The 16,221-nt window shown below is 52.6% G+C and overlaps 1 protein-coding gene across 2 annotated transcripts in view; it reads right to left on the reverse strand.

Annotated features, from left to right (window-relative positions):
* Positions 1-207: 207 nt before the first annotated feature.
* The window catches only part of MYO1D (myosin ID), a 327,544-nt gene continuing 311,530 nt past the window's right edge, over positions 208-16,221 (reverse strand). For both annotated transcript variants that reach the window (XM_034640509.1, XM_034640508.1), the window contains exon 22: positions 208-398. In XM_034640509.1, coding sequence (XP_034496400.1) covers positions 242-398 — 157 coding nt within the window. In that variant the 3' untranslated portion in view covers positions 208-241. The remainder of the gene's footprint in view (positions 399-16,221) is intronic.

Genomic DNA, 16,221 nt, shown 5'->3' on the forward strand with positions numbered 1-16,221 from the left:
GGGAAGTGGGGGCAGAGGAGGCTGGAGACCAAAGGCAGACAGCCAGCAAGAACACCTCAGGGGAGCGGCCTTGGAGGAGGCGGAAGAGGGGCTCGGCCCCAAGCACGGCGGACCCTTGCGAGCTGATTTCTAGCGGGCGGTAGCAGGCAGTCAGCCATTCAGGCGGGCCGGGCGAGGCGGAGCGGAGGGGGCTGCCCGGCTCTGCAGTCCCCCGCCCTGGCGAGGCCTCCCCGGCGAGCGGTCAGTTCCCCGGCACGCTAAGGATGAAGCCCGAGCGGTTCTTGGTGAAGTCAGGCTCCGGCTGGTTGATGCGCGTCTCCACGGAGACCGTGCACTTCTTCCCATGCAGGCTGCACTGCACGGGGTTGGTGACGTTGACTTGAAGGTGGCGCTTCTCACTGGAAGAAGCAAAAGGAGAAAAAGGCCAGACAGGCAGTGAGCAGGCGGCCAGAGTGGGGTGAATGGCCTGGCAACCCTTGGGGCCTGCCATCTGCCACGCTCCCCCTGGGGCACGGGCACCGGCAGACAGCGGTGGCTGACGCTCCCACGCTGGGCCTGCACTCGGCCTGCCACGCTGGACCACAGCCACCGCGGCTCTGGCCTGAGGCTGGGGACCCAGTCACTTGGGGTTAGAGGTCAGCAGGGAGCTCATCAGGAGGGGCATGGGCTTCTGCCTGGGGGCTACTGATCAGCGGCCTGGGGCTGCCACGGGGAGCCCCGGGAGGCGCGTCCGGGGGTGACTGGAGAGTCTTGCCCGCGTGCTCTCCCTGGCGAAGAGAAATGTCTTTGCGGAGTCCTGCCCGCCGTGGGGCCCAGCCGGGAGAACTGGGGCTATCTTCCGCTTCCCCAGCACCCTGGGCAGGCCCTCTCCCTCCTGGGGTCACCAAAGGCCCGCCTGGTAGTGGGTGCACCTGTCTTGGGTGCCTCGCCCACACGTTCCAGATGCCGCCTGTTTGGCAAGCGGCCGGCACCTCCGTGCACTCACGCTGCTGGCACAGCCCACGCCTCTGCTCGTGCCCCTCGTCTCTCTCGGAGCCAGAGGTGCAAGGAGGAGGGTCCGTGTCGGCCTGGATCTCGGGCGCTGGCTGGGCTGGCGGTGCACACGAGACGCCTCCCCTGGGACCTGGGGCCCCAGCTCCACAGCAGGGTCTTCTCGGCACCTGCCCGCACGCTGCCGAGGACGCCCTGCTCGGGCTTCCTTATGCCCCTTTCCTGCCTGCTTTCTCCCCGGGTATGTCCCGGAGGCAGACGGCGGGGCAGGAAGAGACCCGGGTTAGCACTTGTGGGCATTAGGTATCTAATACTTAATGTCTTGTCAGCTGCAGCTAAAACCTTGGCTTAGCTATTTTTAACCAGACTTGGACATAAAAATAGAGTCCACCAGAGGCAGTGACTCAGACATGGCTCCGTTCCTGGGGGAGCCAGGGCTGCTATGTGGGGTCTAGGTGTGGGGCCCCGTGATCCTGGCCCCCACCGTGGTGCTGGCCCAGGGCAAGCAAAGCCCAGCACTGCAGCCCTGCCTGTGGCTGGAGATGCTTCCAGGACCCGGAGCCTGCACCTTCCCCAGCTGAGTCAGCCTCCTGGTCCCTCTTGTTACCCTGGCACCACCTCTGGGTCCCTCTGAGCTAGGGATCACATCCCCTGGGGATGTCCCCCTTCTTTTTTTTTTTTTTAAAGATTTTATTTATTTGACAGACAGCCAATGAGAGAGGGAACACGAGCAGGGGGAGTGGGAGAAGAAGAAGCAGCCTCCCATTGGAGAAGCCTGATGTGGGGCTCGATCCCAGAACGCAGGGATCAAGCCCTGAGCTGAAGACAGACGCTTAACCGCTGTGCCACCCAGGCGCCCCTCCCCTTCTGACTGTGGCAGAGGCTTCCCCTTTGCCCTTGCCTCGTGGTGGGCACGTGTCCTTCCCTCAGTGCACTGCTGGGGATAGGCTCCGTCTCCCACTTTCTGCGTCTGCGCCCTCCCACCCCACGGTACAGTAGTGTGCATGCAGTGGGTTCTAGAGTCACCTGGGGGACTCAAAGTCCTCGGGGAAATGGCTCTAAAAGGGCCACATTCCAAACACGGGGGCGGTGGGATGGGACTCACCAGCCATCCCCACGTTCTCATGTTCATACTGTTGGGACGTGCTACTCCCAGTAGGACCCTTCTGACTCCAGCCCCTCCACAGCCCTGAGTTCAGTGTCCACAGAGAGTGGTCTCTGACTTCACTCTTCCTCCCTCTCTCGGGCTCTGGGCATCTCTACTATCCGCTCTACATTCTTGGTGCAGGGTTGAGGCTGGTGGGAGATCGAAGAGGAGCAAGTGGCTATTGTAGACTGGGGAATGAGGGAACAACGGCCAACTTCACCTTGTCACCGGAGCGCCCGGGCTGGGGGTTGCAGGAGAGAAATAGCCGCAGAGAACCAGAGCTCCAGTCTGTTTCTCCCTGCACCGGGCAGGGCTGGAAGCATCTCTGCTACCCTTTCCAGCGAGACCACTGGTCTCCACTTCTAGAACGTGAGTCCCCGGAGGGCAGCAAGGGGCCTTCCAGGGCTCACACACTGCGGGGGGCATGTGGGGTGCTCTCCAGGTGCTGCTGGGCGCACCTGCACTTTGAGCTAGGCTGCCGTTCGGGGCTGGTGGTGCCAGCGTGGTGTGCAGGCCTCGTGTCCTCTGCTCTGCAAATGTTCCCTCCCAGCAACAGCACTCTGCCAACTCCAAATACTCATAAATACTGGGCACGACTGGTTGTGATCCTTGTAGGGCTGAAGCCTGCCCAGCCCATGAAGTTGATCCCAAACGGAGAGTGGCCAGCCTATAAAATGGGAGCGTTCTACAGGGGAGGCCTGCCCCTTAGCAAAGGAATATTCCATATTATCAATTTAAGTGACAGTCTGTGCCTGTGTCCTTCTCCTTCCCTTGGCGTAGCCCTGAGCAGCCCTGCCCTGATTCCCAGTCTGTCTTCATGGGGTGCTGTGGGGTTTGGGCAGAAGTGGGGGGTGAGGGGCTCCCTGTGATGGTTTTAGAATAGGACTATGTGGGCTGGAAGGAGAGCTGGGCTGGGAAGCATCTGCTGGTGTGTCCGCACACAGCCATCGACAGGTGACAAAGTAAGATGACGTGGACTGAGTCTGGTGGCTTCTGAGTAAGTCACACATAGAATTATTACCACATTACCCAGCAATTCCTTCCACTCCTGGACATACACCCAAAAGAAGTGAAAGCAGATGTTCACACAACAGCATGTCCCGGAATGCGTATGGCAGCATTATTTACAATAAACAAACAGTAGAAATAATTCAAATATCCATCAACTGATGAAGGGACGCAGTGGTCTATCCATTCAATGAGATACTATTCAGCCACGAAAAGGAAGTACTGACACAGGCTACAACATGGAGGAACCTCGAAAAAAGGCTGACGGAAGCCAGACACGGCAGCCATGTCTCGTATAATTCCACTTCCACGAAATGTACGGAATACCCACATCCATAGGGACGGAAGCAGAGTGGGGTGTGGAGGGACTGCTTAAAGGGTATGGGGTTCCTTCTGCGGTGGTGAGAATATTCTGGAAGTAGATGGTGGTGATAGCTGCACGGCACTGAGACTGTACTAAATGTAACTAATGGTAAATATATGTTCTGTGCATTTTACCATGATAACAAACAAAAAAAAAGGTGGATTGATCTAAAAAACTCACAGGGGCCCCTGGCTGGTGCAGTTGGTTAAGCATCCGATTCTTGGTTTCAGCTCAGGTCCTGATCTCAGAGTGGTGGGATCGAGCCCCTGCGTGGGCTCCGCGCTTGGCGCAGAGCCTGCTGGAGATCTTCTCCCTCTGCCCCTCCCCCCGCTCATGTGCACGCTCTAAAATAAAATAAAATAAAATCTTAAAGGACAAATAAGAACTTCCCCTCAAACCATGTTTTCTTTTCTCATCTCAAGCTCAACCAAAATGGTTTTAAGATGAGCAAGGGGTTTCCTGTGCCTGTTTTGGAGACGGAGCCGTAGCTGGGTACCAGGGGCGGACAGGAAGTGGACACTGACCTGTCTTGCTGGAGCCTCACCACACTGGAAATCTTTATAGAGCTAGAGTACCTTCCTTATCTTTTAAAGAAAAGAAGGCAGATTTTATAGATGGAGGCGGGGTGTCTCCCTCTGATGGCATGCCAAGCCCAATGACAGCTGCCGTCAGAGGCTGGCGGCAGGGGGAGGGATGCTTTCCTCCCCATCTTCTGTTACAGGATTTAATGGCTCAGCAAACTCTGGAATTCAGGGACTTTCATCTTGTTTCATCTGTTCCAAGCCATCATTGCAGGCAAATGGCCTTTATCGAATTACGTTCCTTCATTTTGCATTTAGATCCCTGTCCTCATTAGAGAAATCTGTGGGTAGACGCAAGACCCCATCAACAGGCGTCCCCATGTGAGCTGTGTATTTTTGTAGTTCCGGTACAGAAGAGGGCAACGAAAGTCCCCTAGGAGCTGAATTGGCTCAGAAAATGTCCTCTCCTGACCAGCCCTGTGCAGCTGGGATTAGGAGACTCCCACCCGCGGGCCTGCTCCGTGCCCACCAGGAATGGCAGAAACGAGTGGGCCCCTTCCTCAGTGGCGTCGCTGGTGTTCCTTGCTGAGCGGTGGTGACCCCGTTTGGATAAATGCGCTCTAAAGGGGGACGGAGTGGGGGCGGAGTGCCGCGCAGGGCCTGCTGAGCACGTTCTCTGGGGGCTGGTGGGGTGTTCCCGAGAATGTGAGGCTCATGCAACGTGCGCGCTCGTGTTTGCACACAGGATGTGGTAGGAGGAAGCTCGCCTTGCACCAGATGTAGGCAGGTCGTAAATAGACGCGTCTCCAAGTGATGGGAGGTGTGGTCAGCATTTCGTGATGGGCCCCCGGGGCCCAGAGTCAGGCCATTCTCTGGGTACCCCTAGAACCCGAGCGCGTAGGCTTGGGCGCTCACCAAGGACATGCTACGGACGGGACATCTAGAGCTTGTGTGTGCAGCTGTCTCTGTGCGTTTCGCTTCAGGAAGCAAGCCCCTCTGCTCGTGTCAGACCACAGAAGGGTAGTCTTTCAAAACCCGGCTTTAGGAAATGCTACTTCTGTTTTTGTCGGGGTTGAACGGATACTCGGGCCAAGGTCACTTCTAAAGCGAGTCTGAGAGTCCAGCACGCCGTGGTCCTGAGAGTGGGGGTGTCCCATCTCCTGGTCTCCTCGGCCTGTCTGGGTTGCTGCTGGTGAGGGATTGGGGTCACCATTTTTATTTAGAAGATAAAACTCCCCTCATCATGACATGGTTCTCGGCAGGCAGCTTGTCCTGAGGCCCCAGCCCAGCCTGGCGCCTGCCTCCACATCCCCGAACTGAGTCGGCTCCCAGGTCTGGTGGGCAGAAACCCCACGGCCCCTACCCATGGCCCTGCCTCTGCTCTCTCCTCGCCGACCACCATCGCCCATTTCTCCCTGGCCTGCTCTTCTCTTGGGAACTCTTTACTGAGTTGGCTGGGCCCCGGGCCCCGAGCTCAAGGCACCCCCATTCTTGATGGGGTGATGTACACGGGACCCACAGAGGATGACCACTTCATCTGGGATGGGTTTCCAGAGGTGGTGAGTCCGGACCGCACCTCAGGAAGGATGAGGATTCCCACAGGAGTATCTGTGTTTTACTCCTTGAGTATTGTTTTATCTTTAGTCCTTCTCAACTCAGGCATTATCCCACAGTATAAACCACATGCCTGTGGTTTCAGTGACAGTTACCCAGTCAGCGTCCCCATCCTAGCACGAGGTCCAAGCATGTATCTGCGGCCACCTACTAGACAAATCCCCTGGGTTGGGTCTTCATGTGTCCAATGCTGAGCTCACCCTCTCAGCCCCTTCCCCAAAACTGGCTCCCTCCTCTTGTCACGCCTACAACGGCGAGCACGGTCATCATCTGCCTGGTCACAGAGGCCTGAAAGCCGGCAGTCAGCCTGGATCCGTCCTTTCCCTCTGCTGCCCACAGCGAGTCACTAAGCTCTTGGTTCACTGCGCTTTCTCGGTCTCTCTCCCCTGCCCTCACCACAGCCCAGAACTCAGCCTGATGTAGCCTCCCAAGGGATTCCTCTGCCTTTAATTTGCCCCTTACCCCACTTCACACACGTCCTCCACATTGTCATCAGAGAGATCTTCTCAAGGCACAAAAGGATCCTGTCACTCTCTTGCTGAAATCCCTTCAGTCGTTTCCCAGAGCTTTTGAGCCCCGCCCGCCCCCACCCTGGGCTGAGCAGGGTGTTCATCTGTGGCCACTATTCTCTCACAGCTCAGAATGCGCAATGGTGCTGGTCAGGTTCCGACGGCATGATGGGAGCTGACAAGCTTCCCTGATGGCTACTGGTGTCTAGAAATGTGAATAAAATTCCACAGAAAGAATATTTAAAATCCAAGTGGAGGCTGAAGGAAAGAAAGGATAACCTCCGGGAGTTAGAAGGAAGGGGGGGATCTGGGGTGTCGTGAGAAGGGGGGGATCTGGGGCGTCGTGAGAAGGGGGGTCCAGTGGATGCCAAGCCGGGGGACATGCCGGCTTGAGCAGGAGTCATGCCAGGCCACATGGCGGGGGGCACCGGGTCTAAGGTCTGGGAGGAGGCTGAGCCCCAGCAGGCTGTGGGATCTAGAAAAGGTCACATGAGTCTGCCTTCCAGCCTGGCAAAGTGGCGAAGGAATGACTGCGTGGGAGAACACACGGTCTTCCAGTAAAGACCTGGAACCTCAAACGTTTTTCTCTTAGCCTCTTGAACAGCAGACCCACTGCACACCACCAAAGGCAAAGAGCCAACCAGAGGGAACGATGCTTTACCTGCAAAGAAAGAGTAGGCCTTCTCATCAAGTGTGAGAAGGTAATGAAGACAGACTCTTCCAAGCATTGAAGGAAAGTAACCATCAACCTGGAATTCTATACCCATCATCTGAGCGTGAGGTCAAAACAAAGACTGCCTCAGACACCAAGGTAAATCCAAATAAGCATTCACTGTAAATGAATGAAATGAAATGAAAATGACTAACTTGGGGGGGTTCAACTGAGCACCGATCTGAAGTCCAGGAAAACAATAGCATGACAGATGGGGTGGTGGTCCTCAGGGAGGGACTTGGGTCCTTGCATCTGGGAGGAGGGTAAGGATACTGATGAACTTTAGATGTCCTAAGACTGGCACAGGCGTGAAGAAAAGGGATGGTAATCAAGAATGCTCGGCTGACACGTACAAGTCTAGAAGAAGTGGAAGGAAGTAGGAAAGACGCTTTGTTCATCTAATCAACACAGACACAAGGAACAAAAGCAGCTAAGAAGAAACGTGGGAACAAGAAAACACTAACGTGGGTGTGTACACCAAGGCCTTGCGTGAGCCCCCGGTAAAAGGGACTTCTTGGATTTAATTTAGAAATGCAGCTCTATGGGGCGCCTGAGTGGCACAGCAGTTAAGCGTCTGCCTTCGGCTCAGGGCGTGATCCCGGCGTTCTGGGATCGAGCCCCACATCAGCCTCCTCCGCTATGAGCCTGCTTCTTCCTCTCCCACTCCCGCTTGTGTTCCCTCTCTCGCTGGCAGTCTCTCAGTCAAATAAATAAACAAAATCTTAAAAAAAAAAAAAAAAGAAATGCAGCTCTACGCTATTTGCAAGAGACCCCTCTAAATCACCATGACAAAGAAAAGGTAAAGACAGGAAACAAGCTACTCAAGGCAAACAGGAATCAGGAAGGCTGGCAAAATGCACCACTGGGGAAAGAACTCGCTATTTTGCTTCCTTTTCGGGGAGTATATAGTTCAGCAGGAAGGTACTCATGCCACGTCTACCGTCGCAGAAAATGATCTTAATAGCTTTCCTAAAACACGTGATGGAGATGAGCAGACGACAGTAAAAGAACAGATTTGAACCCAATTAATGAGCTTGCGTGTACGTGCGTATTCACTGTGCTCGGCAATCAAGCGCACGTCAGAGAAGCGACGCTGTGATCAGGGAGCCGGTACTGGCCGGTAAAAGGAGGGTCAGTACATACCTGAGAATGACCATCACACAGAAACCAGCTTCTGACTACAATACAGTGAAAATAAAAATTAAAAACAAAAAAAGGTGAATCCAGGGGTGCCTGGGTGGCTCAGTTAGTTAAGCGTCTGCCTTCGGCTCAGGTCATGATCCCAGGGTCCTGGGATCGAGTCCCCCATTGGGCTCTCTGCTCAGCAGGGAGTCTGCTTCTCCCTCAACCCCTCCCCCCCCTCGTGCTCTCACTTGCACTCTCTCAAATGAATAAAAAAATCTTTAAAAAAAAAAGTGAATACAGGCATACCTTGGAGACACTGCAGGTTCGGTTCTGGACCCCGCAATGAAGTGACTCAGATGACTTATTTTGTTTCTCAGTGCATGTAACAGTTAGGTTGATGTTATACTGTAGTCTGTTAAAGTGTGTAATAACTAGCACTATGCCTAAAAAACCATGTACATAATTAAAGAACGCTTTATTGCTAACAAACGCTAACCATCACTCAGGCTTTCAGCGAGTCGTAATCTTTTTGCTGGTGGAGGGGTCTTGCGTCGCTGTTGGTGGCTGTGGGCTGACCAGGGTGCTGGTTGCCGAAGGCTGGGGTGGCTGGGGCAGTTTCTTAAAATAAGACAACAGTGAAGTTTGGCTCTTCCGTTCAGGAGTGATTTCTCTGTAGCAGGTGATGCCGTTCGATAGCGCTTTACTCACAGCAGAACTTCCCTCTAGACGGGGAGTCAGTCCTGTGGAGCCCTGCTGCTGCTTTCTCAGCCAGGCGTATTGTGTTCTAAAACCTGTGTGGTCACTTTGACGGTCTTCATAGCCTCTTTACCAGAAGCAGTTTCCATCTCAAGAAACCACTCTGCTCATCCGCTCGGGGTTCATCACGAGATTGCAGCGACTCAGTCCCATCCCCAGGCTCCACTTCTAATTCTACTTTTCTTGTTTCCACCACATCTCCACGGAAGTCTTGAGCCCCTCGAAGTCCTCTGTGAGGGTGGGAATCAACTTGTCCCAAATTCCTGTTAACGCTGATATTTTGACCTCCTCTCATGAATCACAAATGTTCTTTTTTAAAAAATATTTTATTTATTTATTTATTTAAATATTTTATTTATTTGACAGAGAGAGCACGCCCAAGCAGGGGGAGCAGCAGGCAGAGGGAGAGGGAGAAGCGGGCTCCCCGCTGAGCAGGGAGCCTGATGCGGGGCTCGATCCCAGGACCCCAGGATCATGACCTGAGCCAAAGGCAGATGTTTAACCGACTGAGCCACCCAGGGGCCCTAATCGCAAAAGTTCTTAATGGCATCAAGAATGGTGAATCCTTTCTAGAAGGTTTTTGATTTTTTACTTTGCCCAGGTCCATCAGAGGAATCACCATTTGTGGCAGCTAGAGCCTTATGGAATGCATTTCTGCAGGGAGACCTGAAAGCGGGTATGACTCCTTGGTCCATCTCCATCGCAGCTCTTGGGTGACCAGGTGCGTTGTGAGTGAGCAGTTGTATTTTGAAAGGAATCTTTTTCTGAGTAGTAGATCTCCACAGTGGGCTGAACTATTCAGTCAATGATGTTGTAGACAGATACTGTCATGGGGGCTGTGTGGTTCCATTCGTAGAGCACAGGCAGAGGGGATTTAGCATAATTCTTAAGTGCTCCAGGATTTTCGGATTTATAAGTGAGCATTGGCTTCAATTTAAAGTTACCAGCTGCATTAGCCCCTAACAGGAGGGTCAGCCTATCTTTGAAGCTTTGAAGCTATGCATCGATTTCTCTCTACCTATGAAAGTCCTAGGTGGCGTCTTCTTCCGACACACGGCCGTTTCGTCTACACAGAGAATCTGCTGTTTGGTGTGGCCACCTTCACTAATGATCTGAGCTGGATCTCCTGGAGAACTTGTCGCAGCTCCTGCCTCAGCACTTGCTGCTTCACCTTGCACTTTTCTCTGATGGAAAATGCTTCTTTCCTTAAGCCTCATGAACTAACCTCTGCCAGCTTCAGACTTTTGCTCTGCCGCTTCCTCCCCTCTCTCAACCTTCGCAGAACTGAAGAGAGTTCGGGCCTTGCTGTAGATGAGGCTTTGACTTAAGGGAATGTTGTGGCTGGTCAGACCCCGAAAACTTTCTCCACGTTGCCAACAAGGCTGTTCTGCTTTCTTACCGTCCGTGTGTTCACCGCAGCAGCACTTCTAATTTCCTTCGAGCACTTTTCCTTTGCGTTCACAGCTTGGCTGTTTGGTGCAAGAGCCTAGCTTCTGGTCTGTCTCAGCTTTCGAACGCCTTCCCCACTCAGCTTTGTCATTGCTAGCTTCTGATGCATGTGAGACATGTGACTCTTCCTTTCACTTGAGCGCTTAGAAGCCATTGTGGGGTCATTCACTGTCCTAATTTCAATATTGTTGTTTCTCAGGGACTAAGGGAGGTTGGAGGGGAGGAAGAGAGATGTGAAGTGGGGCTTGGGGGGCCGGCTGATCAGTGGAGCAGTCAGAACACACATAACATTATCAGTTAAGTTTGTTGTCTTACATGGTACAGTTCCCAGAGCCCCTAAAGCCATTGCAATAGTAACATCAAAGACCTCTGATCACAGATCACCACAACAAATACAGTAACAAAGAAAAAGTTTGAAATATTGGGAGAATTACCAAAATGTGAGAGACATGAAGTGAGCAAGTGCTGTAGGAAAACTGGCACCAAGAGACTTGCTTGATGCCACGTCGCCGCAAACCTTCGATCTGTAAAAACTGCACTTTCCGTGAAGTGTAGGAAAGTGAAGCCCAGTAAAAGGAGGATGCCCGTGTCGGTGCTTCCAGGAATTCGGATTATGCTTCTCCATCTCTGACCGTGAAGTGCAATGAAAGAAGGTATGCGTGTACAATCACCTAACAATAGCAAGAAAGCACAGAGCACTACTTAGTGCTTTATAAATACCAATTCATGAGATCCTCACGACGGCGGGAGGGAAGTTCCGTGTTCAGAAGAGGAAATAAGGCCCAAAGAGGCTAAGTACCTGCCAAAGTCTCACAGCACCGCCAGAATCTGAACCCAGGCTACCAGGCTGGAGTCCGAGCTTTCACCCCTGCATCCTGCCACTAGAACAGTCACTAGAATATACTTGTGAGCTGATCTCCCTATTTACTATGTGTTCTGAGCACCGCAGTGCTGCTTTTCATCCCCCGACAGAGAGCTCCTAGTGCAGTCTCATACGATGTAGGAGTGCCATAAATGTCTACAGAATGAATAATGTTTCTTAAAAAGACATGACTAAGAAAGTGGTGGGACTCCCTGTGACATAAGGCACCAACCGGGAGACTGGGGGCAGCCTGGAGCATCTTCAAAGCAGGGCTACTGAGAAGGGGGCCCCTGTGCCTCGTTCTGAGCGACGGTGTTTACGTGCAGAGACATGTAAACGGGCACGAGGCATGCTCACGCTTCAGAACAGAAGAATCCCTTTGCACAGCGACTCACAACCTTGCTTGGTAAACCCAAGCTTTCCCGTATGAGGTGCTTCCGCCCCACTGCTAACGAACTTCTCGGGGAAAGAAAAACACTTGGACAGATGGAGTCTGGAAACATACACACATGTGTAAACAGACGCGCGCCGGCTAAGGCTGGTGCTGCTGAGGAGCGAGCCTTGTGTAGCTGTAAGTGCGTCTTAGACTGGGGTGGGGGAGGCTGACCGTCACCCCGCGTTTGTCAAGAACTTGCCATGTACGAGGCACTGGATGAAGCATTTCACTCCTTGCATCGCCTCCTTTAATCCTTACCCAAGCCTTGGGAGGCGCTGATGATGCCGGGGCTGTGGAGGAGGACAGAGAAGCTCGGACGCTGCGGAGCGGTGAGGCTAGACCCAGGCCCAGGGTGTCTGTCCGGTCCCCACACTGAGACCCTCTTCTAGTGCTCCTGCAGCAGGGATGGGATTCTTCAACCCCTGGCGCACACGAGTCCGACACAAAAGCATTCGGAACGTGCTGCGACGAGGCTATGGTTGGGGTTGTCTTGCTTGAGACCATGCCCCACTCTGTGCACTCACTTTCACTGCTTGTCTATTTCCCTTTCCAGGCATTTACGTCTTTCACTCCTGGGCCAGAAGATGGCCGTTGTTGCCAGCCATGGCTGGTTCCAGGCAGTCGAAGAGTGGGGCGCTGTCCTGGGGCTTGGGGAGTCTGTGCACTGTTTTGACTCCCTGGTGCGCACCGGTGTCTTGACTTTCCATTTGGAGTCCCTGAGGAGGACTGCTGCTCCCTGGACACTCCTGGCTTCTGTTTCTGTCAACCAGAAGTTTCCTAGTCTCTGTGCTTTGGCAGCTGTCCCCTGGCAAGGTGGAGCAGGGCACGGCCTCCCATGGCCTCCGCAAGCTGGAGGCAGCTTGGTGGCACTCACCCCTGAGAGGCCGGGGGTTGCCGCTGGCTTCGCTGATTAGTCTCCCCCTCCCACCATCGGAGACTGAGGTGGTGAGAAGGCTTCCTTTTGCTTTGTATATTTGGAATCTGGACTCTTTATTTAAAGGTTGCATTCCTCTGTCCCTCCCAAAATGCCCAAATTAATGCTTTATGTGAGGGATAATGAAACCTTTCAAAACCAAACGATAAGAACAAAACCATACCCGCAGCTCCCTCAACTATGAAGAAAGAACCAAAAACAGAAGCAACAAGACACAACACCACCAAACCAAACAAAAAGCCTACCACACAACAAATGGGACAGCGGCTGGGAGCGGAGCTGCCTCACAGGCCGGGTCCGAGGGACACCTGGGCCATGTCACATCGTCTCTAGGCAGAGGCCAGGGCCTTTGGGAGACATCTGTGTGCAAGCCCCGCTTCCCTTTCTCTTTGATCACTCCCTTCCTCCTTCCCACTTCCCCTTCAGCTTCTCATCCCCCTGCTTGTGCTCGAAGGGGCTTTATTTTACCAAAAAAATATCTGTTGGAGAGTTTTTTTCTTTCTTTCTTTTTTTTAAACATCCTTGCTGTTTCCTGCTTACATTTCTACTTCTCCTATCTTGACGCTTCTGTTAACAGCACCTCCAAAGTTAGCACCATCTGTGAATGCTGGTGTTTATTTTCTACCCACATCTTTAATGAAGGTGCTAAGTCAGACCGGACTGAACATGGCCCAGGACCCACATCTTCCTCTGAACAGATGGGTTCTAGTGGTTTGTCAGGGACACCGCTGTGTGTCTGCCGATTCAACCCCCCAAGGTCAAGAAGCACTGGAGCTTCTGCCTGCGGTGGCCGCGGGTCCCTCAACAGAGGAGCCAACAGGATGGCAGTCCCCCATCTGTGAACGGAGCACTGAAGGGGGTTCACAGCTACCCCACAAACACACTGGGGATGCATGTACCAAAAAGAGACTCATGAAAAGAATGTATATACAAGGTTAGTTTCACAGGGCTTGGGCTTGGAAGATGGCATTCTTTTTAAGGATGGCATTTTTAAAAAAGATTCTTATTTACTTCAGAAAGAAACAGAGAGAGAAAGAGAGAGATTGAGAGCATGAGCAGGGGGGAGGGGCAGAAGGAGAAGCAGACTCCCCACTGAGCAGGGAGCCTGATGCGGGGCTCGATCCCAGGACCCTGAGATCGTGACCCGAGCTGAAGGCAGATGCTGAACTGACTGAGCCACCCAGGTGCCCCAAGGATGGCATTTTTGAACAGTGTTGGGAACCAAGAAAAAGAACTCTATTCACAAGCTCAGGAATTCCTCAGCATTGTCTTGAAACACATCAAACATCTGTGTCTAAGGCTCTGGGCTGCAAGATAAATAATAAAACAGCTCCGTTCTCAAGGAGCTCACAGCCTGGGGAGGGAGGCAGACTGAACAAATGGTTACTATCTAAGGCACTGGAGTTGGCACCATTAGAGGGCTGGAGAGTGTGTGCAGGAAGCACAGCGTGGAGGGAAATGCCCAGTCCAAGCAGACGTGGAGGGCTTTGTTGAGAGGGTGCAGCCTCTTGGGCTGTGTGGCCCGTCGCTCCGCCAGGCAGACACACTGCCTGAACGAACCAGGCTCTCTGCGCTCTGATCTAGAACTGGTTTCTCTTCCTCACATGACTCCCCACAGACGTGGACAAAGGCAGCTCTGGGACACGGTGCCAAGTCCCTGTGACAACAGGCTCACAGTGAGCCCAGTGGGCTCACCCAGCACAGCCACTGTGTCTCCTTCCTTTGACAACATCCCCCAAGCTCTAATTGTGCTTCCTCCTTGAAGCCCACCTGGGCTTCCTCAGCACACAGAGATCTCCAGACCCCTATAGACAGGAGGCAATGAACTGCCCCTCAGAGGGTGAGGAGGACTTGGCCAGAGAGAGATCACTTTGAAGCTTGACCTAAAAGTGAAATTTAGAGAATGCGGAGAGAATGGTAAGCATGGGCCCAGAGTCCAGGATTGAAGTGTGTTTGGGAGAAGGTGGTGGGAGCTGAGGCCTACCAGATAGGCTGGGTAGATGACAGGCAAGGAGTTTAGGTTTAAATTTGTAGGCAGTGGGGACACCCTTAAGGATTCTTTTTCTTTTCTTTTCTTTTCTTTCTTTTCTCTTTTCTTTTCTTTTCTTTTCTTTTTTCTTTCTTTTCTTTTTTCCTTTCCTTTCTTCTCCCTTCTCCCTTCTCCCTTCTCCCTTCCTTTTCTTTTCTTTTCTTTCTTTCTTTTCTTTCGAAAGACCATGCAAGCTGGGGGTGGGGGGCAGAGGGAGAGAGAGAAGCAGAGTGCAACGTTGGGCTCGATCTCATGACCCTGAGATCATGACCTGAGTTGAAACCAAGAGTCGGACACTTAACCAACTGAGCCACCCAGTCGCCCCTTTAAGGATTCTTAAGTACGAAAAATCGATAATACTTTGTTTTCTTCAGTGCGGGTACCACTATCTGAAACTGACTTGTCCGATTCTTGGCTTGCTTACTGTCCGTCTTCCTAGGGCTCCCACCCCGTTCCCGAAGGTAAGCTCCATGGGAAACGGATCTTTCTATATCCCCTGTGCCTCAAAGGGTGTCTGGGATACAGGAGGTGTTTCATCAAGTGTGAATACGTGAAACTGACAGAGAGGAAGCAGGTGATGGCAAGAAGGACTGACGTGGGCATGTTCAGAGTGGAAGAGGAGTTGGGAAACTGCCAATCGTGGGAGTGAAGACTGTGGTTGGGAAGAGGGCCAGGACAGGTCGAGTCCGAGAGATGCAGCAGACTAAGAATCTGGTGGCTGATGGAAGAGGCCAAGACAATGAGTTTGGTTGTGGACACTGCTGAGCTTGACTTCCAAAGGTCATTGTTAAAATCATTATTTACGATATGATTGTGGTGCTGTGCTCTATGAGGCAAATAAGCCTAGAATTTGAGAATGCAGCATTACCATGGCAAGTACCGTGCCTTTCCCAGCCTGGCCGCCACTCTCCCCCATTCGGCGTCCCTTAGCATTTCAAACCCTTTATTACATGTAATTTTTTTTTTTAAACCCTTTCTCTGACATTCTTTCCAGCAATCTTTATCTGAAAATGTCCAAACTTTTAAAACAGTATTCCTAGGAGCGCTAGTACAAATTACAAAGGAAAGACCAAAAGACAAATGAAAAGAAATCTTGGGTCTGCAAATAGAAGGCCACTTTCTCTCAAACTGTGGGGACCTATATGAATTTGGAAACTGGTCAGTGTCCCACGACAGTCAGCAAATTATGTTTTACTGAGCAGTTAGCTCAAGTCCCCGTGGAGGTGCTGTTAGCACATCACACTGCTTGTCAAGCCTGGAAAAAGTGATTTCTCTCAGACATCGACCAACTATTCCACACCCGGGAGCCGGATGTTCCAGCTGGCAGCAGCAGCTGGGAAGAGACGGGGCCTGGGGACTTGGAGGTTTCTTTGTATTTCTGGGAGTGTTGCTTAATCAAGAGAGGAGACGATGGGGCCCCGTGGAGGGAACGTACAGTTTGGAATCAGCTGGCTTCAGGTTCGAACCCAGCTGTCTGGCTCTGGCCGATGACTCGATCCTTTGAAGGTCAGTTTCCTGAACAGGGATAATTAACAGGGGATGACGCCCTCTCCTCCAAAGGGCTCCGGGGAGAGCTGGAGAAAATACAGGCGACGTAGCTACAGTGCTGCTGGTGCAAAGTGCGTGCTCTGTGAACATTTGTTAACGGAGGGAGGGCTTCAGTGAACGAGGGTCTTACGCTTAGAATGTTGGTCAGACAACTGAGACAAGGCTGAAAGAGCCCCTGCATCTCGAGGCCGCTTCGCCTGACCATGGCCAGCCCCTT

This window comes from Ailuropoda melanoleuca, chromosome 13 (assembly GCF_002007445.2).
Source record: "Ailuropoda melanoleuca isolate Jingjing chromosome 13, ASM200744v2, whole genome shotgun sequence".
Taxonomy (NCBI): domain Eukaryota; kingdom Metazoa; phylum Chordata; class Mammalia; order Carnivora; family Ursidae; genus Ailuropoda; species Ailuropoda melanoleuca.